General features: G+C 44.8%; 2 protein-coding genes and 1 long non-coding RNA gene across 11 annotated transcripts; 2 read left to right on the forward strand and 1 right to left on the reverse strand.

Annotated features, from left to right (window-relative positions):
* The first annotated feature begins 462 nt into the window (after positions 1 to 462).
* Positions 463 to 9,218, forward strand: EIF5A2 (eukaryotic translation initiation factor 5A2). 2 transcript variants are annotated; one of them, XM_065073872.1, is made up of 5 exons: positions 463 to 642; positions 963 to 1,164; positions 2,658 to 2,762; positions 4,281 to 4,412; positions 5,024 to 9,218. In XM_065073872.1, the coding sequence occupies exons 2-5, from the start codon at positions 1,000 to 1,002 to the stop codon at positions 5,081 to 5,083; spliced, it is 462 nt and encodes a 153-aa protein (XP_064929944.1). In that variant the 5' UTR covers positions 463 to 642; positions 963 to 999; the 3' UTR covers positions 5,084 to 9,218. The 2 variants fall into 2 exon arrangements, with proteins under 2 accessions (XP_064929944.1, XP_064929945.1); XM_065073873.1 differs by having other exon boundaries at positions 545 to 723.
* RPL22L1 (ribosomal protein L22 like 1) lies at positions 9,213 to 11,249 on the forward strand. Its single transcript, XM_065073870.1, has 4 exons — positions 9,213 to 9,389; positions 9,602 to 9,694; positions 10,101 to 10,222; positions 11,000 to 11,249. The coding sequence occupies exons 1-4, from the start codon at positions 9,213 to 9,215 to the stop codon at positions 11,142 to 11,144; spliced, it is 537 nt and encodes a 178-aa protein (XP_064929942.1). The 3' UTR covers positions 11,145 to 11,249.
* Positions 11,250 to 11,394: 145 nt separating this feature from the next.
* Positions 11,395 to 22,079, reverse strand: LOC110365924 (uncharacterized). 8 transcript variants are annotated; one of them, XR_010474670.1, is made up of 6 exons: positions 21,934 to 22,079; positions 20,911 to 21,084; positions 14,805 to 14,882; positions 14,100 to 14,277; positions 13,734 to 13,896; positions 11,395 to 13,077 (listed from the first exon to the last, which is right to left on the reverse strand). It is a non-coding gene; the product is annotated as an uncharacterized LOC110365924 (long non-coding RNA). The 8 variants fall into 8 exon arrangements; XR_010474671.1 differs by having other exon boundaries at positions 13,734 to 13,899; XR_010474666.1 differs by having other exon boundaries at positions 13,734 to 14,277; positions 20,923 to 21,084.
* Positions 22,080 to 23,944: the final 1,865 nt, after the last annotated feature.

The following is a 23,944-nucleotide window of genomic DNA, read 5'->3' on the forward strand; positions in this document are numbered from 1 at the left end:
GGTGTTCCTGCTCCGGCAGGGGCTTGGACTGGATAATCACCGAGGTCCCTGACATCCTGCGATTCTTTGTACCCCCCGTTTTACAGACGGAAAGACGCCACGTGACCGCCCCTGGGGGCAGCGCACGCCCGGCTCCAAGATGGCGGCGGGAAGGACGGTGGGGGCGCACAGCGCCGCCTGGCGGCCAAGGAGCGGCCCCGCGCCATGGCCGGGCGGCGTGCCATGGTTGCCTCGGTAGCGATGGCGCCGGCGCCGGGCCGGGGGCTAGGGTTGCCTCGGTAGCGATGGCGCCGGGCGCGAGGGCGCGCTGAGCCCAGCCGCCCTCCGTAGGCGCCGGGAGAGGCGGGCCGAGCACGCGCGGTGGGCGAACGCGGGAAGCACGTGGTCAGGCGGAGAGGGAGGGAGCGAGAGGGCTGGTCCCGCCCCCTCTCGGGGGGAGCGGCGGGGGGGGGGCGCGGGCCAATGAGCACGGCGACAGGCGGAAGCGGGAGGGCGGGGCCGGGCGGGGCGCGGTTCGCGCGCTCCCTGCCGCCCGCCGCCCCTTCCCGCCGGCCGCCGCAGTGGTCGGGCGCGTGTGCGCGGCGCCGTGTCCCGCCGTGCCCCCGCCCCGCCCCGCCCGGCCTTTCCGCCCGGCCTCGCAAGGTAAGAGCGGCCGCGGCGCCGCTCGGGGCTGCGCGCGGGTGGCGGTTGGCGGTTGGGCCGCAGTGCTGAGGAGACGGGAGGGTGAGGCCGGGGCGGGCGCCGCCGCCGGGGGCGGGGGGGCTGGGGGCCGCGGCACGTGGCGGCTCTCCGCCCGCCGGGCACGTGTGGCGGAGTGAGGCGGGCCCGGCCTGGGCCTCCCCGTCACGGGGCGCCGCCATCGTGCTGCCCTCGCCGCGGGGAGGTGGTTGGGTCCCTCCCGTCGCCCTTCGCGGCCCTTCCCGCCGCCGGGGCTCCGGGCCGACGCTCTCGTTTGCGTGCAGCACCCGCCGCTAGTTCCCCCCACATCTCGACCCCGCCATGGCCGACGAACTCGACTTCACCACGGGCGATGCCGGCGCCTCCTCCACCTACCCCATGCAGTGCTCGGCGCTGCGGAAGAACGGCTTCGTGGTGCTCAAGGGCCGCCCCTGCAAGATCGTGGAGATGTCCACCTCCAAGACGGGCAAGCATGGCCACGCCAAGGTGAGCGGCCCCGGGCGGGCTCCGCAGGGCCCGGTGTGTCGCAGCTCCGGGCCCGGCGCTGTCTCTGCAGGGCCGCTGGCCGGGGGGAAGGGTGCAGCGTTTCGTTTGGCACGGCGTTCTGAATCCTGCCCGTGCTCTTCTCGCGGCAGCGTCTCGGGTGTCTCTCCAGCCCAGAGTTAGCTCCAGGGCTGCCAGTCACGGAAAGGAGGAAGGATTGAGGACATGTTTTGGGTTTTTTATATTTTTTTTTGTCCTTCCCCATTTGTTTAAAAGCTTTAACGCTGATAGTGATAAAAACTGTTTTTGTAGTGGGGGTAGAGTAAGTTCTGGAAGCGGGGGGCTGATGAAATCACCAGGGCGTGGTTGGATTGTGCTGTCGCTACCCACCGCAGCAATTTTGTGTCTGCCCGGGCTAACAGACTTTTGCTATTGCAGCACTCGAATTCAGTGCTTACTAGAAGTACCCATGTTCTGCTACACAACCCAGAAGAGCTTAGGGGACTATCGTTACCTCTGTGAGCCTGCGCTGACCCAGTTTGGCTGGCTTGGCCTTGCTGGTTCTTTCCTTTTTTCAGCATTGAGCAAGGAGTACCTTCCCCCTCCTGCGTCCCAGCAGGGACATTCTTAGCTGCTGTCTGGGGCTGCAGTCCTGCTGCCTGAGCAGTTGGTTTGTGCAGCTGTCCAGAGCTTGGACCAAGGCTAGACTCCCCATTTATTCATTCAGCAACGCTTTTTGGTGGGTATAATTGAGTTTAGCAACAGATCTGTTACATCCATGGACTAATTACAGTTGTAAGTTTTCACAACCTTGTATGATAATTTATCACACCTAGAGTATACCAAGCCCTAGCTGATTTTTTTCCTTGCTCCTTCGACTTCTGTGTTTTGTTTCCTTGTTTTTGGTGGGTTATTTGTGTGTGTTTGTGTATGGTTTTTGGTTGGGGGGGGAGGAGGTCTTGTTTGTTTTTTATGTTTTGTGTTATTAGACTGATTCAGTGTTCTTAAGTACTGAAACAGTTGTGGAAGGACCCAAGAACTGGTAATAAAAGTGCTGGCTGCAGTGGGCAGCTGCTGCTAACATGAAGGGAGGTGGGAGTTATTTAATCTCTGTGCATGACCACCTCTTATTTTTTCTTAACCTTCACATCGTCACCGATACTGCTCTGTTTCTCAGAAAAGCTAGAACTTTGAGCGTTCTCTTAACAGCTGCACTCTCTGAGTTTTAGTTTGTTGTAAAACTACAGGCAGCTACCGAAGATAACAGTGACTGATCTTTCTTCTGGTGTCGTGTTTCTGTAGTGTCCTGTAAAAGGGTGTGAGAGGCCTTCTCTCAGTGCTTGGGCTGCTTTTGTACCGCAAGCAAAGCATCTAGGCAGAATCTGGAATTACTTGTGATCTCTTAGAAAACTGGATGGAACCTTCAGCACTGATGGCAATGGCACCTTGCTTCTCTAGGACCAACAGTAACGACTGTTATTTTTACTTTCCTGTAGGTCCACTTGGTTGGTATCGATATCTTCACTGGCAAAAAATACGAAGATATTTGCCCATCAACTCATAACATGGATGTTCCAAATATCAAGAGGAATGATTATCAGGTGAGTTAACAGTCACTGTGTCCTCCCACACATTGAGAGGCTTTCTGCTCCTAATACCACATGTAAACTCTTCATCCCAAAACTTGCCTCTTCATTCTGACAACCATACTTTATTAATTAAACTTGCCTGCCTGGACATGACATTGCTGAACTTGTAGCATTGACTGAGTTGTTAAAACTGTCAGAGCTCACTGATGGAGAGCTCCTTGCTGTACTAATGGTCTCACATTACAGTAGTAATCTTTAGAAATGACAGGTAATAGACATAATTCAGAACAGCATTTTTTCTGTCTTGTATTGTAAGGTCACTTCTTTATTCTTTGTGGTATTGGCATATTTTAGAATCTGGAGAGAGGGTATCCCTGCTGCAAGTTATTATTAGTTAAAGGACAATCAAGATTTCACTTCAAGTAAATTTGAATCTAAGGGTATATCATCATTTAAAATTTCACCCTTACATAGTATAGACAAATCAACAAGACAGCTTTAAGCTGCACCTGATGCCAGTTCTGACTTGCTACAGCACTTTCTGCTCCTTGTCTGGAAGCTGGCTTTAGTTGATCTCAAATAATTTTGGTGCTCCTGTGCTCTGCTCTGACATATAGGTATGAAGGGAACTTGGCAAACTTTGGTAATGCCTTCTGTGACACGGATAGTGAGTTGGCTATCTTCCCATTGTTGTGGGAGTCGTTCTGATCAGGAGCTGATACATCCACATCAGTCAGAAAGCTGCAGTTGCTTGAGAAAGCCAAAGTTCAGAGTGTTAGCAACTCTTCAGGACTGCTGGTACTGTTTAAATAAAGTGTGACTAGCGTGTCTTAGGGCTCAGACCTTTCAAGAGATTCTTAATGTTATCTTGGTGATCCTCCTCTCATGTCCTTGGGTCCTTGTTGCTACTGAAATACTTGCTGTTTATCAGAGTTTTTAGGGCTGCCTTTTGGGTTCACTGTTACGTGTTCCAGGTTGTCTAAACTGCTCTGTCAAAAGAGCTGTTCCCCTTACCTCAGGCTTTCAGTTGGGCTGAAAACAGTTCTACAAAAGTGGTCCAGGACTTGGTGGATGTTCCCTAATTTGTTCATTAGCCTTCAATATAAATGATGGTTTCTCTTTGTACAAATGAAGATACAGAAGTGTACGGTTCACCGTTATGTACTTTGTACGCTTCACAAAAGCTGTTAAGTGACCGCCTTTCTAGCTACTGTTTCGAATTCACAGGTGTAAAAAGCTGAACCAGTGACCTGGAAGGAGCACATCTTTTGACACACAAGGATGGGTTTTGCAGTGCCCCACATAGTAAGAAGTAACTAGCAGGGTTCTGGTGATCCAGATAACAGACTGGCTTTTGCTACAGTTGCCTCTAACTCTGTCCTCTCAACTGTTGTTAAAAATTAAGTTCTTAACTGTTACAAAACACAGTACTAAAGAATTAATGTAACAGGTAGAGTTCACTGTACCTCTTGCTTATCTTCAGCTTCTGCCTATTTGACTGACCACTGATGTTAAAACTTCTCTTCACAGCTGATAGGGATTCAGGATGGCTATCTCTCCCTGCTGACAGAAAGCGGTGAAGTTCGTGAGGATCTAAAGTTACCAGAAGGGGATCTCGGCAAAGAAATAGAAGGGAAATTCAATGCCAATGAAGATGTGCAGGTAAGTGTAAAGGGCTAATGAGAAGAGTTATGCTTAATTCTATTTAATTATACAATGAAGAAGTAATCTTTTGATATTGATCATTTGTATCTTTACATGAAGAGTGGGTTAGAAATATGGGAACTGGTCCTTTGAGATGCAGGATGTTTGGCTTGGAGCACTCAATAGGGTGCAGAAGCCCAGCTCAGTTGACAGTGAGGTGATATAGGTGTTCCTCAAATGTCTAGATAAATTCTGTCAGTGCTGTCCGCAAAGTCCTCCAGGCTTTGTTAAGCAGGACCAAATGTAGAGCTTTCCAACATAGCTCGAGTAATTGCTGTGTTAGCAAACCTGTCTGCAAGGAGCTCTGCAGACAGTAGGCTACACCGGCCACACCATTTGCTACTTTGGCTCTATTGCAGGAGCTTGTTTGTCTTCCTCTGAACCTCAAGCTGCCAGCAGAAGAGCAAATTGGTGGGAAAGTCTTATAATGACTGGATTTTGCCAGCTTTGGCTTCCTCTTTTTCTTCTAGAGACAGAGGGGATAGCTATTAAAATGTGAATGTCTGTAACTTCTCAGAGCGCTTCCTCTGGCATGGGTTGGAGCTCACCTACCTGTCTTTTTCTTTCAGATATCCGTCATAAGTGCAATGAATGAAGAATGTGCTGTAGCCATAAAGCCTTGCAAATAAAGAGGATCGCCAGGCTCGGGCAAGTGCTCAGGTCTGGACAAACCACAGATCTATAAATTTGGTTCTTATTGTCACCAAAGCTCTGGCCTTCACAAGCAACCTCATTTCTTTTTTGAATTGTTAAAAAGCAGTGCTGGATTCTGGATTAGTGTTGCAGGCTAACTGGCAGTTTTCAAAATCACTGAGATTTTAATTCCTTAATCGTAACTATTTTAACATTCCTGTGGGTTTCAACTATGGATCTAAGAAACCAATCAGGTGTTACTAGTGGATATATTTTTATTTGCTTGAGCAAAACAGTGTTTGTCTGTATGAACAGACAAAATACAGTATTCAGGGGCTTTTAGATAAGCTGGTAGGTATCTAGGATTATAAAGTGACCTGGAGCACAAATAGTATTTTTCTTGACATGTTTAGGTAGAACTGACAATAAAAGTAGCTTTTTTTTTTTTTTTAAGCTTAAGTATTTTGTGGATTGGGACTCTTGCAGAACTGTAGGTGCCAATCGCAACTTTTAGACCAAGAAACTCAAGTGATCAAAAACGCCAGCTGGCTTGACCAAGCCCCAGTGGCCATGTGCAACTTAACTGTATTACCTCTGTATTCTTCTTTGCCAACTCGTTGGCTTATTGTAATTATAAAATGGTGTCAAAGCCTATCTGTGGTTTAGGCAGGCAGTTGGAATTTTGGGTAGATAATAGTGAGGCCAAGGGGACACAAAGGTGAGAATGGATGTTAAAGCTATAGACTTTCACTCGAGGCCTTTGTCAGACTTGAAAAATAAAATAGAAAAATGCAGTTCAATTGCTTTCCTTTATTATCTTAAACTATAAAAGGGTGACAAACTCCATGGGAATCTGTTGCAGTGCTTCCAGCTTTAGGTTTTAATCTTCAGGTTCAGACCATATTTTTGTAGCACAGGGACCACATGTTTTTCAAAAAGTGGGACAAACTGTAGCATTGAGCCTAAACTAAATGCATGCGATTCTTTTTTAAAAAAATAAAACTATTGTATTTTCAAAATATAGACTTGACAGACAATACTGAACAACCATAGCTTAACTATAAAAGTTAATAAATTGCTAGGTAAATATGAAAGATAGCTCCTATCCAAGGGAGTTCCGAGTCATTGAAACACGCATGCATGCCTCTAACTAGTTAGTAGCTTAACAGGCAAACACAAGGCTTCACAGAACTAGTCATGGAAGGATAACTAGCCTACTCCTGTTTAAGATGTTCAACTTGAATTCTAAGACTTGGTGACTCTTCATGAGTGGGAAACTTCCCTAGCCTGTGGCTCAAACATCTTTTCACAGTCAATAAATTGTTTCACGAACTTTCCTTAAGCTTCAGTGGCTGTTGGCTAACAGAGGACAACTAGTAAACACATGGCATGCTGCCCTGGACAGCACACACAGTTCACATGCTATTGGCAGCAAGATTCAGGCTTCGTGCTGCTGTTAACTGCTTGAAATGTTTTCAGCTTAATAGTATGTACTCTCTAATCCCCAAAGGGCTAATGGCAACTGTCCTGAACTGTCCTCATACATATTGTGGCAGGGCTTAGCAAATCTTGGAGGTCTAACATAGATGGCAAAAACATGCATTTTCCATAGGCTTCTCATGATGGGGAGAGCAGTACAGTGAGAATAAAGACAGCAATAAACATACTCTGGTAATAAAGCACAGTTACCTGGGACACCTGGCAGAAGGAGGATACTGCCACATGCTCTTGTTGAGCACAGTACACGTTGCAGGTGAACTCTATAAAGAGCACCTTGACTGAAATGGTAAAATACATTTTAAAAAAAGCTGTAGATGCAAGAGATTGAAATGTGTTAAGAATACTTCTGAAGTGCATGTTGAGTAGCTCAGGCTACTCTGCACTATGCTCCTTTCTGCCTCTCCATCAAACTGGTACCTAACAGACAGGCTTTGTTTGCTTTGGAGGTGTCTGTGAAACCACTGGTGATGGTCTTGGCAGCAAGATGAGCTGTGTGACATCAGATGGGAAGTCATAGGTTGCTATGTCAAACTAATGCAAGTTCTAATGCTGTCACCACATTAAAATACTTATAATATGCTTGAAAACTACAAGACTTGGATTTGTCCTTGTTCTGGTAGTGCTTCAGTCTACTTCCAGGTGCCTGTCTGTCCTCTAAAACCTTGTTGGAAGACAAGTATTTGATGCCACTGGCCCACAGTCTAAGCATCTGTTTAGACTGGAAGCTCTCTGGGACAAGAGCTGTTTTTTGCCCTGTTCCTACAAGTGGGGTCCTGGTCTGACTGGAGTTTTTCAGGTACTACAGCAATCTAAAGAGAGAGGCTTTATGGTCTCCAGCTTGTTGGAAGAGCCCTCCTTGGGATGTAGGGATGTCCTTCTATTGCAACCTTCAGTTCTGCAAGATTTAAATTATTAAGTACTTCATTATTAGTTTTGCTCTTATATACTTAGTTGTCTTTTGTGAAGCACTTCGAACACTGTGGAAGTGCAGAGCATTGGCTCATCATGCATGAAATTTCCCATAGTAGGTAAATACATAAGCATGAGTCTTTAAAGCATAATCTCCAAGTTTCAGTAAGGCTAAAAGTTGCTTCTGAATTAGAACATGAATATTTGAAGCATTTTTTTCCAAAGTAAGATGTTTCAGTTTACTGTCAGAATTGTTTGCAACAAACTGTTTGTGATCAGTAGTCCATATAGATGCGTATCTTTAAGATCCCTAACCAAATGCTTAGCAAAATCCTCCTTTCATAGCTTTACTTTAAAACAAATCTTACCAATGTACTTGTTCTGTAGTACTCTCATCACGCTTAAATTGTGGCAAAACAGAAAACTATAACCTTCTAATAACTGATGCAGTTGCTTAGAGGCTGTGAAAACTAGGAAGTGAAGAAAAGTATTTCCACTCCAAGTAATGCATTTTTTTTATGGCTCCAATTCATTGAGTTTCTCTTCTTACTTTACGGAATTGGAAAGACTGCAGAATTTCCTGCCTCAAATGTTGGCAAATAATACTTTAAGATTTCAATAGATCCTTCCAATTTTTGCTTATAATGGTGGTTTTTCAACTAGGCTCTTGCTAGTTGAGCCATGTTCTCAGGGCTGGTTTTTTTTTAAGAAGTTAGCTGAGTTTCATTGTTTTAATGTAACTGCTTTCAAGCCTCTTGAAGGTTTTTCTAATCCACAGTGTACCCAGCAATGGTGCACAATCTGTAATTTCACAATACAGGTAATTTTACATAATCTGTAAAGAAGTCAAATTTGTTGACAGCTCAAACTCATATGGTTACTGCAGGTCAGTTTTACAGAACTCAAAATTCAATCAATCCCACTGTTTTTTGGGTTTGTTTTTTGTTTTTTTTTTTTGGTTGAGTAATTTAGAATGTAGTTTGTTACAGTAGAACTAAACTTCAGGAAAAAAAACGACCTTGTTAAGGATATTTTGAGTATGTCATTAATGAAGGCATAGACCCTGGAGGTGTGGTGGGAGGGTGGTGGAGCATTCAGCAGGTCAGCATGGCGCACTGAGCGTGTTCGAAATCTCTCCAGCATCTGCAGTCCGGTCCTATGGTATTTGGCACCTGAGAGTAACTTGGTTTGTGAGCTTAAAAAGAAATATTTGCTGTGTAGCACTGTGTCGCAGAAAACCCATTTTCTCGGTTCTCCTGTGCTGTACATTGTAAGCGTAGCTTGTTGGGTGCGTTTTCAAACGGCAGGGGAAAGAGGAAGGACGGCGACGAGTCGTTTCACTGATCGTGGCGAAAGCTGACCCCTGTAAACTGCATGCACGGGGAAACGCTGGTTCTCATGGTTCAAAACTGCGTGTTGTGGGAGCTGTATTTCCAACGCCATGCAAACGATAGGGGGGAAGATGTAAATGTGTGTTTTGCTCCAGAAATAATGAAGTGTGAGTGCTGGGGGAGCTGGTTTTGCTCATGGGCTGGGGGATGATCCATCAGCTCCAGCCCAGCCTGGGCTGCTCACGGGCCCCTCCCGTGAGCCAGAAGCTTCACCGCCGTCGCGGCGCGGCCTGCCACTTGTACGAGAGCGAGAGAAACGCTTGCGTTCCTGTCCGACAGAAATAAAAACCGGGAAATAAAGTTAAATAAAAACGGTGACTCATTCATGCTACGGACGCGTCTGGTGCCTGTTTGTGCGGCGGAGAGCGCGCGGGGCCTCCCAGCGTGCCTTGCGCTGCCGCGCCCCGCGCGCCTGCGTGGTGACGTCATGGCAGGGTATAAAAGCGCGGCGTGCCCAACGCTACTTCCTTTCAGCGAGCGCGGCGGCGGGAGCATGGCGCCGGTGAGTGCCGCGGGGCGACGGGCTGCCGGGCGGCTGGCGGCCTTCCCGCCTCCCGTGACCAGGCTGGCGGCCGGCCGGGCCCGGGCTGACTGCAGCGGGCCCCGCTCTCCAGGCGGTGTCGGCCCGGGCCGGCGCTCGTCAGAGGGGGCAGCCTCTAATACGAGCTTTTCGGGTGTGGGTTGTTAACGTTGGGGCTTTTTTCGGTGTTTTAGCAAAAGGACAGGAAATCTAAGAAGTCTACCTGGAAGTTTTGCCTTGACTTGACCCATCCTGTGGAAGATGGAATTTTTGATTCTGGGAATTTTGTAAGTCGTGGTTTTGCTCATACTTACGGTGCATAATATAATAACTGCCTTAATGCAGTACGATAACTGAAGCTGAAGTGTTACATTTTGAACTAGTAAAATCAACAGTTGTACTTGAAATTACCGGCACTTCTTGAAAGTTTCTTTAGATGATGTCTTTTACAGGCAAGATGGTTCATACCTGTCCATTAATAAACTGGCTTATATTTAATCTATTTAATCCTGTTTTAACACGAGGGCTATTTTTTTCAATTTCACACTGTAAAATCTTACTGCATTGTCAATACTTACTATGAGGACATAAGTGAATGGTGATTTTTAATGTTGCTCTGTGGCTAGGGTCCCTTCCCTAGTTCATACCTAGGGTGCCCTTCCCTAGTGTTCTATTTCTTTAATGTTGAAACAGGAACAGTTTCTAAAGGAGAAGGTTAAGGTCAATGGAAAAACTGGGAATTTGGGCAACACCGTTCACATTGAACGTCTGAAAAACAAGATCACGGTGACATCGGAGAAGCAATTTTCTAAAAGGTTGGCACAAGTTTCCTTCTGTTGTATTTGTGGTAGTGGATTTTGAATGGTCATGTTGAACATGATGCAGTTACGGTGTGTACAAAGAAGGTGTTAGTGCTAACCCTCATAGCTTTAATAAAATGTAATTCAAGCAAATCTCTACTTCTAGATTTTTTTAAAAACTGCTTCTTAAAACAGAAGACTTGATTACAAATTAGTGCTCCCTCTAGTGTAAGCATAGTAATACAGAGCTGCTTTATATAGGTTGTTGGAAATATATTATTGAGGAAAGAGATGCTTTTAAAAGTCATGCTGAATTTGTGACATGGGTGACTGTTTTATTACTTAATAGGTTGTATTAAAATGCATGCATACGCAGTACACATTGTGGAAGAACGCCTTAAGTGGAGCCTTAAACTGCGTGGTGTGTTGGTTGGGTCATGCAGCAGGTGGGTGCGCTGGTTAGAGGAGTGGTTCCTTCCCTGCAGCCCCACCTTCATTTCACAGATCCAGATGCATCGATATCTGTTGTGTTAGGCCAAGGTTTACAACCACTTCTCAATGCTTTTGAGTTTCTGGTGTTGTGCTATGTTGTCAAAAAGCATCAAATAATAAATTCTTAAGTATCTGGAACGAAAATATACTTTTATTATCTGTTATATATGATTTTTTTTATTTCTGGATATACTTAGTGTGCAGTGTTGCCCTGCTAGACCTGTCTTGGGCAGAGTGCAGACAGCAGGCAGTATGAGTTGTTAAATGAGACGGTTCTAATGTATAATTACTGCTTTTAAGGTACCTAAAATACCTCACAAAGAAGTACCTCAAGAAGAACAATCTGCGTGACTGGCTTCGCGTTGTCGCGTCTGACAAGGAGACGTATGAACTGCGCTACTTCCAGATTAGTCAAGATGAAGAAGGATCAGAGTCTGAGGAATAACTAAAGCTTCACTTCAAACTCAATACAGCGTACAAAAGACTAGAACATCTATTTATAAGAACACTTAACTTATTGGTGAATAAAGATTTTGTACCCTGTTTGACAGAGCGTCGTTAGTTGTCCATCCTTTTTCTTAAATTCTAATTAAAGGCCAGCACAGGGAATCATTTGATTTGCAGTTTTCCTTCCATTGCTAGAAACTGGGGCTGTTCCACATGGCATCAGTGAAAGTCCAAGTAGAAAAGAGCTTCGCCCAAGACGTATGTAAGACAGTTACATCAGTATTTTTTAAACAATTTATTTTCACAAATAATTTATGAGGAGCTAACTCTATAATATTTAATAAAAATTAATTAAAAACATCTTTACAAATTTTAATAAAGATTTTATTTTTGTGTGATGTATCTAAATCATTAACTGGTTATAGTATTCCTGTGTATAACCACAAGTCAAACTGGAGTATAATGAGCAGAGATTCATTAGCCAGGTTCATATTAGATGGACAAGAAAGGAAGTAGAGATGAATTTCATTGCCCGCACCTGGTGGAAACAAAGGGAGCAGCGAGATGTGCTTTAATGGTGACAGTGACTGAACCCCATTAAATCCATACAGATGTTTCTACTTTTGTGATGATGGTGTATTTTATGATTCTTTAATTTGATTTCTGGGATTATTTCTTTAGTACAAGAAGCAGGTTCTTCATTGAAACACAAACACTCCAGATCCTGTAAACGAGTTATTTTGTTCATGTACTAGCAAGATAAATTAGATCAATTTTCACCAAGAAAAAGTGACATTTGTGAGGCTGCAGTCGCAGTAACTGTTGCATTTCAGTACCATGTTCTGTCAAGCCCGTAGAGTACTCTGCACAGGATTAATTACAACACTTGCTCCCAGGTTCCTGTGCAGTGGTGAACTCCGGGGTTAGTAATGCCGTATTTGTTTAATATTGTAGAACAGGGCTGGGTGTAGGCTCTGATATTGAACTTTGTGCTTGATCGCATTGGCTCTGGCTGAAGCATGCCTACTAAATTGTTTAATTACATGATTTTGTTATTATTTCAGCATTGTTTTTGCTAGCAAACCTTTGAGACAGATTGTTTAGAGAGTTGCCGAAGCACAAAGCAATGTATTAACAGTCACGTGACAAGTGCTTGTGGTACCTGAATTTAGATGAAAAGTAGAGAAGAGGAGACGAATTGTCAGAAGCCCTGGGGTCTCATTTGTAATTTTTCAATTTGCTTCAGCAGCTGTTCCTGAAGTTGTGGCCAAGGGCGATGGGAGGAAGCAGCAGTGGAACAGCAGCTACTTGTGTGACCTCTGCCGTGTTGGTTTGTTGAATTTTGATGTTTCTGAGCTTGTGAAGGGGAGGGAGCAGGGTCTGTGACGGGCTGCAAGGCTGTGGAGTATTTCCTAGCTCGTTTATGTTGTGCCTCATGCACCTCTGTGGAAAGAACTTAAAACACCTGAAGTCCTGCCACTGGATAACACCAGAGTGCTGCCTCGGAACTTCTGTTCAAGAAAAAACAGACAGTGTTTAAGCAACAATTGAAGGTGGCAATGTCCTTCCTTTTCTGGAAATCCAAAAGATTGTTAATGCTTTTTAAAAGTAGCTGCAGTGCTGGTAGTTAATACTGTGTTGGACAAGCAAATTGTTTCTCACAGTAAAGCTGCAACTATTTGAAAACCTCTGCTCTGTTTTCTTTGCTAGAGTAAGTTAAGCAAAGCAGGGTATGACTAACACTTGTATTTCAAAAATCCATCCTCACCTGTTGTTTCAGAGTTGCTTTTTTTTATGTGATAACACATCCATTACACTGGACTGACACAACAAAACTGCTCTGATTAAGTGGAACAAGCACAAACACAACCGGAGCTAATGGGATCACGCTGCCTGGTTATCGTTCCTGTTACAGTGTGTGGTTGTAGAGCCTGGCAGATAAAAATGGTCGTTAGTCAAAAGATTGGAAAACAAGGCCTGGCATTTCAAGGAAAGCAAGTTATTACACAGGTGTATTTGGGGGGGAACTGCCGAAGTGATCCTGTGAGCTGTGTTACTGAGCTTCACTGCAGCGAGGATGGAGCCTAAGAATTCCTTTAACTGATGCTCGAAAACATTTTAAAAAATAAAATTCCACGTTTCTGATAACAATAATAAGTGCAGCTCTAGAGTGCTTAATAAATCGAGGAAAATTTTTCTTCCTCTTTAGCTAGCAGCCAGACATTTTTTGCTTTATCCCTGCATTGCTGCCCAAGCTCTGCGGTCTGTACTCAGAGCCGCCCCTCCAGCTCTGCTCTTCAGAGCATGTGGGCTTTATCGGGTCAGTGGAATCAATCAGAGTGTGTTAAGAAACCACAAATAGGAGGGGTTTAATTTAAATTGAGTGTCCACAGTACATTTTTTGATTGTTTTGTGGAGAAAAAGTTAGCTGGAGTACACAGACAATAAGTTGACCTCAGACAAAGCTTCAGAAAAATTGTGATTCATAATTTCATGTATTTCATAGCTGAAGAGGCCAGGTGTAATGCAGGTGGCAGGCAGGAAACAAACCTGTTATTGTTCACTTAAGGTAATTAATACAACTTACCCAGATTAGGATCGAAGTGAGCTTTTTCAAAAGCCACAGGTCACCATTTCTCTGATAGTCGGCAGGGTCTCGCTCTCCGCGATGGCAGCTCTGCTGCGCCAGGAGCTGCCAGGTACCTTCATCATGGACCTGGCATGACGATTTGTTTTTTCCCAGCTAGAATCTGCTGTAAAGTAACCAGTTTAATTCATCTTTGTTTTGAAAGTTAAAATATCCCAAACAGCTTGAAAATGGCCAGGACTGACTGTCAGAATTTTCCATATTTAATGCTGGAGAATAGCCCCGAAAAGCTCAGCTCAAGGGCGGGATGGGCTCTCCTCCTGCGCCAAACAGATTATGAAGTTGCTAGAAAAATAATGCACCCACCATGTGAAAACTTAACAGGTGACAGGGGCTGCTGCTGAGTTCAGGTCCCTGTCACTCCTCAGTAACGTGCTCTGGTCTCGGATGATGCTCAGGGCACTTTTGGATTTCCAGAAGGGATGAGCACAAAATGCAGGAGGAGCGAGTGCTCCGGGAGCATCGCTGTGGCCAGGGCCAGCACCTGTGAGATCAGGACTCAGGAAAGTAATGGCATCATAATTCTTAAAAGGCTTTAATATAGCCAAAATTATGTATTTATATGTATATATAAATAACCCCTTTTAAATTTTACAGTAATCGTTTCTCCCCTTCATTTCATAAAAAGTGTTTTCACTGCACTCTTCCAAATAAAATCAGTTTGTGAGAGACCTCCCACACATGCAAAATTTCAATGCCTAGCAAATAAAAAAAAGTAACAGAGATTTATAAGCACAAGAGCTATGATGTGGCTGTTGCCAGAGCAGCACCGCTGAAGCTATTTGTGTATAAGCATGCAAAGATATTATATTTGTGCATCATCAGTTTCTGTCACCTCTACTGCAGCAAAATTTTCAATGACTTCCATTAAAGAAAGAAAACAAAGCAAACCACAAGCAACAAAAAAAGAAAGAAAAACCCAAACCAAACAAAAAAAACCCACCAAAACAACCCCAGACAAACAAACAACCACCACCAAAATACCACAAAGCAAAACAGGATTTCACCTACCCTAACCACCACTGGTGAAAGTCGCTTCCAAATGCCCTCGTGTGTCTTGTCAGCTTTCTGTCCACTTGCCCTTCTGGCCTATATCCACATCAGAAAATAGCTTTATCATCCACTTGAATGTAGTAAGATCAGAAATAAAGAGGTAAATAATAGCAGGAAATATCTGAAAAATGTGTTAGGGTACTAATGTACAAATAGACCCAGCGTGTGGCGGGTATTAAGGAGGCACAAACTCAAAATATTCACATAACATCAGCACGAAATAATTAGAAACAGAGAGGCCCATGGAAAAATAAATACTCAATAACAGCTTCAACGTACCCAACAGCAGGAAATAAGCTTCAGTGGTGAGAGTGATCTGATTACACCGAATACAGACAAAAATAAGGAAAAATTGTTTCTCTTCAAAGACAAAAACGAAACGGAGAATTCTTATGAGGCAGCAAGTTGGGCATCCATTGCCTTTAGAGATGTCTTCTGCCTCCTTATTATCGCTATTAAATATTCATAGCCCATCCTTCCCAACTAGGGCAATAAAATATGTTTTATTTTATATGGATATGTTTGATATTGGAAGTAGAGCTTTCATCCCATGGACTTTAATAGCTGCGTCAGGTGATGTGTCCTGGCACGATCCCCATCCCATGGGCAAGCGGCTGTGATTGCCATTAGCAGGGTGAGAGTTTATTCCTGGCAGGGTAATCGGGGGGCACAGATCGCTGCCCAGCTGTCCTGTGGACACAGGGGTACTTAAATTCCCATGGAATGTTTTTTGGCAGGATGCTGGCAGAAAGCCGCTTTGAGGCTTGGCTTGGTGCAGCAGCTGCAATTTGAGCCCTAATTCTTGCTGAGGCTGCTGCTGGAGCGCAATGCTGTTGCAGAGCTCAAACCGTAGGTGGGAGGAGCAGCTCAGGAATAACCGGGCCAAGCAGCTCAAACATACCCTAAACTCTCTTCAAACAGTATCCTATAAAGCCCTCACAGAGGTCAAAGGGATTCAGGTGCAAAAAGCTGCCACCAGCTCCTCCAAGCCTGGAAACTGCCTTTAGCAGCTTTTTGCACCTGAATCCCTTTGCTCTGGGGACTAATAAACTCACAAAGTACCATAGAGCCACCAGCTGGGAAGGATTCTGCACTGTTGTCCATCCAAGCTGGATTTAAACGAGCAATTAAGAGAAAAATGCTTTAATATTCTAATTAACAATTAATTAGTTTTTGTACAGGATCAATCCAAGCCCAAGTGCATGTGTAGAGCCCAGGGTTGTGCACAGAGCATGAACATGACCATGTCACAGCAATATCAAACCCATATGCATTTTAAATATAGTTATTATGTGTAATAGTGATATAATAATGACATATATAATACATAAAATATATAGATAATTTATAAATTATATATGTATATGAATGTTATATGTAAATATAATATACACATATACAATAATATAATTATACATATAATCCCTTTCAGAGGACAGAGACAACTGCAGCAGGTGCTGACAGCACTGCTCTGAATCTGAGCTTGCAATGAGCACTGAGCCACCACACAGCTCCAAACATCATCAACATATCTCTGTAATTACACGCTGCAGCCACAGAAGTATAACTGCATATTTGGTGGCAGTCCTGAGCATCGCACCTTGGGTCTGGGACACGCTTTATGGCACTTAGAGTTTAGTGGGGAAAGGAAATCTGCTTTTTCTCACTGACTTCTGACCTTCAAACTCACCCTGGAAAGCTCAGGAGGGCTCTTTTCCTCTCCCCAAACACAATAAAGAGGCACAAAGCAACCAATGTTTTTACAGGTGCAGAATTATCTGCAGAGTTTGTGATATAAAGCTGCAACTTTTCTGCTCAGGAAAAAGCAGGAGCCTGTTTCTAACATCAGTGATCAAAAAAAAAAAAATAAAATCAATAAAGCCCACAAAATCATAAACTGGGAAAAAATAACATATTTGTTTCCAGTATATTTTGGGGGGGATTCTCTGCAGCCCCTTACAAAGCAATACCATTAGCGGGGGTGCCCTGGGAAGGGGGCACAGGGCAGGATTGCTGGGACCTGGTGCAGAAACAGCATTTTGCTGCTGTGCACAAAAACCTCCAGGCTGGGCTCTGGGGAAAGCTCTGCTTGATAGCGGAGAAGTTGCCACTGTCATTGCCTTAATTCCTTTGGGTGTCTCATGTTGCACACAGCAAAGTAAAAAGGATCATGATTATAATATTTATGGTTATATGTGCTATCCTGCACTTCCCTGAGCCCCAGAAGCAGCTGGGATGCCTAATTCCCTTTAAAACAAATGACATTCCTGTGCCAACATACACACCCACAGGTAGTTTTGCAAATGGACCTCAAAGATATCAGCTCAAAAAATGAGTCCTCCAGGGCAGCTGCAGCAGCAGCACCATTCCTGTGCCCCTGGGGGAAGAGATAAGAGCAGTGTTTCCAACATAAATGCTGATCATAAGCTAGGATCAGTGCCCAAGGGATGGATGAACTTGGACAGATGAAAACACGGGTGCAGTTAAAATCCCTACAAGTTTGCTCATTGCTCTTCTTCTTAGCAGACAGCTCCTGGAGCCACCAAGGTTTGAGGTGCTTGAAGATGTGCTGGTTTGGAGGAAGATGACTTGCTGCTGCAAGCCAGGGACAGCAGGGCTGGTTGCCTGTGCTGGGCAGTGTGACTCTGGCCCAGACAATAAACCAAGGAACCTGGTGGTGAAATGGTCACAACCAACCTGTGAAGCAAGAGATAGTTGCTGAAATGCATGAGAGAATAATATCAAAGCAATGCACTTGGAGAGTTACGGTGGGCAATCCATACGAGGCAACAGAGACTGTTAATTCGTTATTTACCCTGCTATTTGGGACAGCTCTGCGGTTCTTCTTTTAACTTGAAAGTCACTGTACGAGTGTTTATCTGGACTTGGAGGTAAAGGTTAAGCAACGCTCTGCTCATTTTTCATAAAACGTCCCAGGGTGTGACAATTTATCTGATCCATTGCTCGTGTCAGGGTGTGATAACAGGAGAGCTTGCTTCCAAAATGTACAATGCAGCAGCAAACTCCATCTCTGCTGCACAGGGGGGAAAATCAAGAGGGAAGATCACATTTTGTCCCAAATAGCTGCAGCTGTATCCTGCCCAGGACCCCCCACTGCAGGCAGGAGATGACCCAAATCGCTGGGCTCCAGCATGGACAGGCAGCAGCAGCCACAGGCTGAAGGTCCAGGCTTGGCCCTGCCAGCGACTGAGATCCAGGACACCTTGTTCTCATTCAAATTGCCACTCAGCTGCACCAAAATATCAACTTGGGTCATGCTGGGACACTGTTGGAGAGGAGATACTGGTCCAGCCAAGTGCAGTTGCTCTCATGTTTTGCCATCAGCTCTACCGAAAGCACAGGGTGGGATTGAAATGTGCAGGAATGGTACGAAATCAGCCCAACAAAATGAAACCACAGAGAACAGAGGTTTGTCCAGAAATGAAATATCACTTGTAATAACAGCACATGTGCCAGAAAACTCCCTGCAGTGGTGAAGAGCAATTACAATTAAACTGTTAATTCTCAGGTAACCAGTGGATGGAGCAGACCAGTACTGAAAAAACAGGGCTCAATCGACCTAAATGAAAAGTTCTCTCCTTTTCAGATCCTAAGTGTCAGCTGCAAAGCACACACGTGTGACAATATCGTGCCAATGAGGACAGAAAGATGCCTGGGTTTCCCGCAGGGTGTTCACCTGTAGTTGCAACTCAAGCAATGGACAATACATTCAAAAACGGATCAGTCGATGCAGATATTCAGAATTTGATTACAATTTTGAAACCTTTTCTCATTTAAACTATAGATAGCCTAAAAATAAACTATAATAATAGGGCTCATCTCTTATTGGAGGGTATCTACTTAAAGCACCATGGTGACATGAACTTTCGTGCTCAGATCCACCTGACCTGACCACATGCCATAGAGTCAGAGCAGAGGGACAAGGTCCTCGGCTGGGACACCAGTGCAGCACCACCGTGCCAGCTGCCTGGCCACGTTTTAAGCATCACTCATGACGGATCACTCTAGATTTTTACAACAAAGTTAAAATCCAGGTCACGCAGTGAGGAGTGGTGTGATGTACACCATGCAAATGTCCATGCGCAGTGCCTGGGGAAAACTCTGAACTGATGCTTGCAGCGAGTGCTTGCATTAAAACTGAGGCACCTGGGCATGCAAGGAAAGCTTGCGAGGCTGTGCTGACCTGCCCTGACCTAAGTAACCACTGAATACTCATAAAGACACTGGGGAGAGGGTTCATGTAGCTCACAAGGCAGGTGTCCCACTGGGTTGCACACAACAGGATTATCTCAGGTTCTGAAACATTACCTTGCAAATAATTTGAAATTTGAGTTTAATAATTCAACATTCTAAGGTGAATACAGAATTACGGAAAAGAGCTACTTTCCCAGCTGGTGCACAATATTCCAGACATGCACAATGTACTTTTTCAACTGTGTGCATTATTCATAACCAATTTTACATTTCCCTGGGTATTTTTCTCAACTAACTTCAAGAATTAGCATGTTGGCATGCACGTGCACATCCACTTGTATTTTCAGATTCCTCCTTTGCTCATGTTTCTAAGGAAGTACATTGACTTCACTGTATAGGTATTATTTACAATACTCTGAAGCCAAAATATTGAAACTAAAGTGCTTCAAGACCCTACTATTAATGAGACCACATTTGGATACATTGCAGAAGCAAAAATAACAACTGAATGAAAACAACAGGCAAGTGAGAAGCAGAGCGAGGATGCAAGTTAACATTCATATCACAGGATGTTGGTCAATTAACGGACAGCCCAGACTGTCTTTATGCCAAACCTTTAAAAAACAGAACCATTTGGAAAAGATGAGATATGGTAACACTAGATCCCACGTGAGGATGGAAACTTGTAGTCCAGATCCAAGCAAAATGCTTCCTGAGAATAAGCTGATGTGATGATCCAACTCGCTGAATCACCTGCCCCAAAGTATTGCATTTATGGGAAAAAGCACATGAACACAGCCTAGGAGTAAATGGTGGATCTCCAGGACCAAGAGCTGGGGGGAATTGTTGGCAGACTATTTCTTGGTTGATCAACCAAAATCAAAACATTCCTTGGAAACTCTTGGTTTTTGGTGAAATGTTTAGAAAAGTAGCGGAAGTTTCCTCCCATGTCTTTTTCCCTGGATAGTTTATCTTATATGTATATGAGTGGAAATTAATATTTTTCCTAAAAAATTAAGCACTCAGAAGACACAGGAGTCTTCTCAAGATAGCTCCTGGGGACAAAGAGGTGTCAAGGGAAGAACTGTGATCTGGACAGGCTGGCCTGACCCCAGCTGCATCCTGGCAGCCCACTATCCTCAAATATCCAGCCAGAATAATGCACAGGAATTTTGTTGTCATATTTGGTAGAGCCTTGGAAAAGCCACGCAGCCACAAGCAGGTCACACCAGTTCCATTTGCCACTTGGCCAACACAGACCACTTGCCAATGTGCCATTCTCTGCCAGCTGCTGCCTAAAAGCGAGCATGATGCCGAAAGATGTTTCGTCATCTGCTGATGGGCAGTTCTTGTGTCCCTGCCATCTGGTCACCGCTGCAGCCCCACGTATGGGACCAACACAAAGCTGAGGTGGCAACAAGCCCCCCTGACCCTGGCGGCCACCAGCCTGGAAGGCAACATGCGTTTGCTTTTGCAGAAATACCTGGGGACAGGGTCTTGTATCCAACATGGAGCCGTGTCCAGCAAACGCCATCACATCCAGCTCCATGCATGGAGCTTCCAAGATGCACCAAGAAACCCCATTGACTTTGTGCTGGGAAACAGATAAACACCAGCTTTTGTTTACAGTAGGGATATTTAAATTAACATCATGAACTTAACTTGGTTAATCCTTTCCTTGAATGGACTTCCCAAGCCCAGCTGGGCCCTGTCACAGGAAGGTAAAGTGTGACATGGAGAGGTCTATGATGTGACACCCACATATTCCCTGGATAAGGCAGCACTCTGTAAATGGCCACACACAGGTTTCATCGCTAAAGCCAGAACACATTAAATCTGTTTCGCTCACCTGTGTACTCACCACTGAAAGTGTTGGTTATTCCACTCTCCTTTGATCCTAAATCCGAGGGACCAGGATGAACGAAAGTTGGTTGATCATCCAGCAGATGAAATTTCCTAATGACTGTTGTACCTCTGACTCACCTCAAGGTCTCTGGCTAGCACAATTTAGGTGCATTAACATCTACAAACAAAAATGCATAGTGATTAAGAAGCGCTGCCCTGATGAGGGAATATTTGCTGTAATTTATTTTGCAGGCACTTAGTAAAAGCAGAACTGGGAGGAATGGGGTGAGCACCCAGCAAAGCAATATGAAAATGGAGCCTCTGGCAGCCCCTGAGATGCACACTTTGAATTCAATTAGAGCTTGGAGTGGAAGATAGACCCTGGTAGCCAAACTCTAGCTATTTTTTTTTAACACTGTAAGAGAAGCACTGATGTGTCTGCACTTCGTATCTCTTCTTCCAGCCAGGGAGCACAATGCAAAGCCATGGGGCAGAGATGAACACCCTCTTTTTCAGCAGCAAACTGTGCCTGGTGCTGTGCGGGAGCTCTGCCGTGATCCCCTGTGTGCAGCCCTGCCCCAACACTGTGCATCCCCAGGGGAACATACAGTGAGCACTCAAACCTTTTGGAGTGAAATGAGCTATAAAAACCCACAAGAAAGACAAAACTTGCAGCAGTCTGGACACGCCACACTGTGCTGGAGGAAGGAGAACATCTATAGCACAGCCTCCAGCACTTCCATCCCTGTCTCAGCCGTGTCAGTGGTTAAAGCTGCAGGTCTGAGCACAATCTGTTCCACAAGTGACTGGAAAATACATTACAGCTGTGATGAAAATGGATTTTTCTTCTTCACCTACTGTGAAATATGAATTGGGAATTCATTAGCTATGAGCTTCTACAAAATAACATTGTCTTTAAAATATTCAGTAGTCTCCTGGCTCCAAAGGACCTTGGTTAACTAGAGACAGAGCAGAGGCGTTTTACATTTTTAAAATGTCCTGGAAGGGATCATTAGAAATTACTTACAGTTTTTCTCAGAGGTTTTTTAATATCCATTTGCAGACTTTAAGTGGAGACGTGGAGAGCAAATCCTCAGTAGTGTTGTCATGAAGGAGAGGATGCCGCATGCTTTGCTGCTCACGGAGGCAGGACTGGGGAGGCAGAAGGAGAAGCATCGGGGAAAGTGAGTTATGGTTGTGGTTTAGCAATGTTCCAGCACCCTCCTGCAGGATGCTCAACAGCTTTAGATGCAATGAGCAGCATCGGTCCTTGGGACCTGCTCGGGTTCCTCCACATCCACTCCAGGGCCAGTCAGACCCAAGACAACACGAGGATAGGCACGTGCAGCCTGGACATTGTCAGAGATGTGGGGTTGTTGCCCCAGGCGGGGACGTGTGTGTGCCCCCGGGTGGGCTGTGCTCCATCACTGCAACATCTGGGCAAGGTTTTGGAGGTATAGGGACCACCAAGATCCACCAACAATGGGCACAGACAGGAGAGGTGGGATGGATTAAGAGGATCTGGGACTTTAAAGGTTCTTGCTAGTAAAAGAGTTCTCCATGGCCTCAGCGATACTTGATATTTCTGTCAAGAAATCACTTATCATGCTTAAGTGTGCTGTTTAAGCAAATGATGAATAGTCCTGCTACTCCAAGGTCTACTCAGAGACTGGTGTAAACCACTAAACGTAGAAGGCTATACATCTATCTGCTCTGCCCAAAGCTGGGGCACAATCTGGCTACGTGGTCAGGTCCCAGCCATGTTTTGGTTCCAAACAACCCAAAATTCCCAGCAGAACCAGGCTTTTACTCAGGCCCCTCACAATCACCATGTTAAAGAGCCGCTGGGGTTGTTATCCAGAGGCCAGAGGACCCAACGGGCACATTTCCAACATCATCACACCGTTGTAATTAAACAGCTGTACAATGAAGTGGACCATGCAGGAGTAACTCAACACCACCAGAGCCAGAGCCGTCTTTGAAGTCAGCACTTATCACCTCCATCCGCCACCCGCACAATTAAACCTTTTTATTTATTTTTTTTTCCATGGAACAGCAGATGCCAACACAAACAGAATATCCCCCGCACTTCCCTGCTAATCATTGAACAAACCGCTACTAAAGCAACCCCAGGCCCTTGTGCTGAGCAGGGATGGGCATGTGCTGGACCACACAGGCCCAGCCTGGCCTGATGGCACCTGGGGACAAGGTGGGAGCACCAGGGACCCATGGAGACCTGAGGATGGAGAGCTGGCAGAGCAGGACAGGAAACCAAGGGGACCAGGCAAAGCACAAGCTGTCAGCTCAGCTACTCATGGAAGAATGTATTTTCAAGGGCTTTGAGCAAATACTCAGAGGAGTAACACGATGATTTCACAAGTACCTAAAGGAGGAGCTGTAATCTCCTTTCTCCTGGCTGCAGGCAAATTAATTTTCCTTAAGTTTTAGAGGCCAAACAGCTCCAAATGTCCAACACCTCTTGACAAGCAAGGTCACAGGCTGAGAATTAGAAAGAAGAAACCTGTGAGGTCTCCTTCAAAGCCAGAAAGATCTTCAAAGTTGTAAATATGAGATCTCCTTGAGCAAAAGAGTCACTCCCACCTCTGCTTTTTTTTACCTGACCATTTTGTTTGACAAAACTTTGCCATCTGGAGAGCTGATAAAATTCCCATAACAAGACACGCCTGGTGAAAAATCCTTGCTTACAGGTTTTTGGTAGAAACAATACACTTCCCCACAAAAAAAGTTTGGAACAACCAAGTAAAATAAGTTTCAAATGAATTCAAAAGCAATTTGCATTTTGATTAAGTTTTTTCCACTCATCACAAAAGGAAAATAGCAAAACAAGATGGTAACCCATAGCTGGCATGGTACCTTCATGCTGGTGTTTTGAAAATGGTGATTAAATTCCTACCTGGAGAGCTCAGGGTGAGGAAAAGGAGAGCCTAAAGGAAATCTGACAGTAGATAACAATAAAAACAAAAATATTTATTTTATTATTTTTTTTTTTACCTGACATTTTCATGTGAAAATGTGAA

The sequence above is a fragment of the Columba livia genome, chromosome 9 (genome assembly GCF_036013475.1).
Source record: "Columba livia isolate bColLiv1 breed racing homer chromosome 9, bColLiv1.pat.W.v2, whole genome shotgun sequence".
NCBI lineage: Eukaryota > Metazoa > Chordata > Aves > Columbiformes > Columbidae > Columba > Columba livia.

Bases quoted from the DNA above. Each gene is read 5' to 3' on its own strand.
- RPL22L1 (XM_065073870.1), top strand. From the start codon at position 9,213: ATGCTACGGACGCGTCTGGTGCCTGTTTGTGCGGCGGAGAGCGCGCGG. The intron at 9,390-9,601 runs GTGAGTGCCGCG...TCGGTGTTTTAG, and splicing joins GCGGCGGGAGCATGGCGCCG to CAAAAGGACAGGAAATCTAA. The intron at 10,223-10,999 runs GTTGGCACAAGT...ACTGCTTTTAAG, and splicing joins GAGAAGCAATTTTCTAAAAG to GTACCTAAAATACCTCACAA.
- EIF5A2 (XM_065073872.1), top strand. From the start codon at position 1,000: ATGGCCGACGAACTCGACTTCACCACGGGCGATGCCGGCGCCTCCTCC. The intron at 1,165-2,657 runs GTGAGCGGCCCC...ACTTTCCTGTAG, and splicing joins GCAAGCATGGCCACGCCAAG to GTCCACTTGGTTGGTATCGA. The intron at 2,763-4,280 runs GTGAGTTAACAG...TTCTCTTCACAG, and splicing joins TCAAGAGGAATGATTATCAG to CTGATAGGGATTCAGGATGG.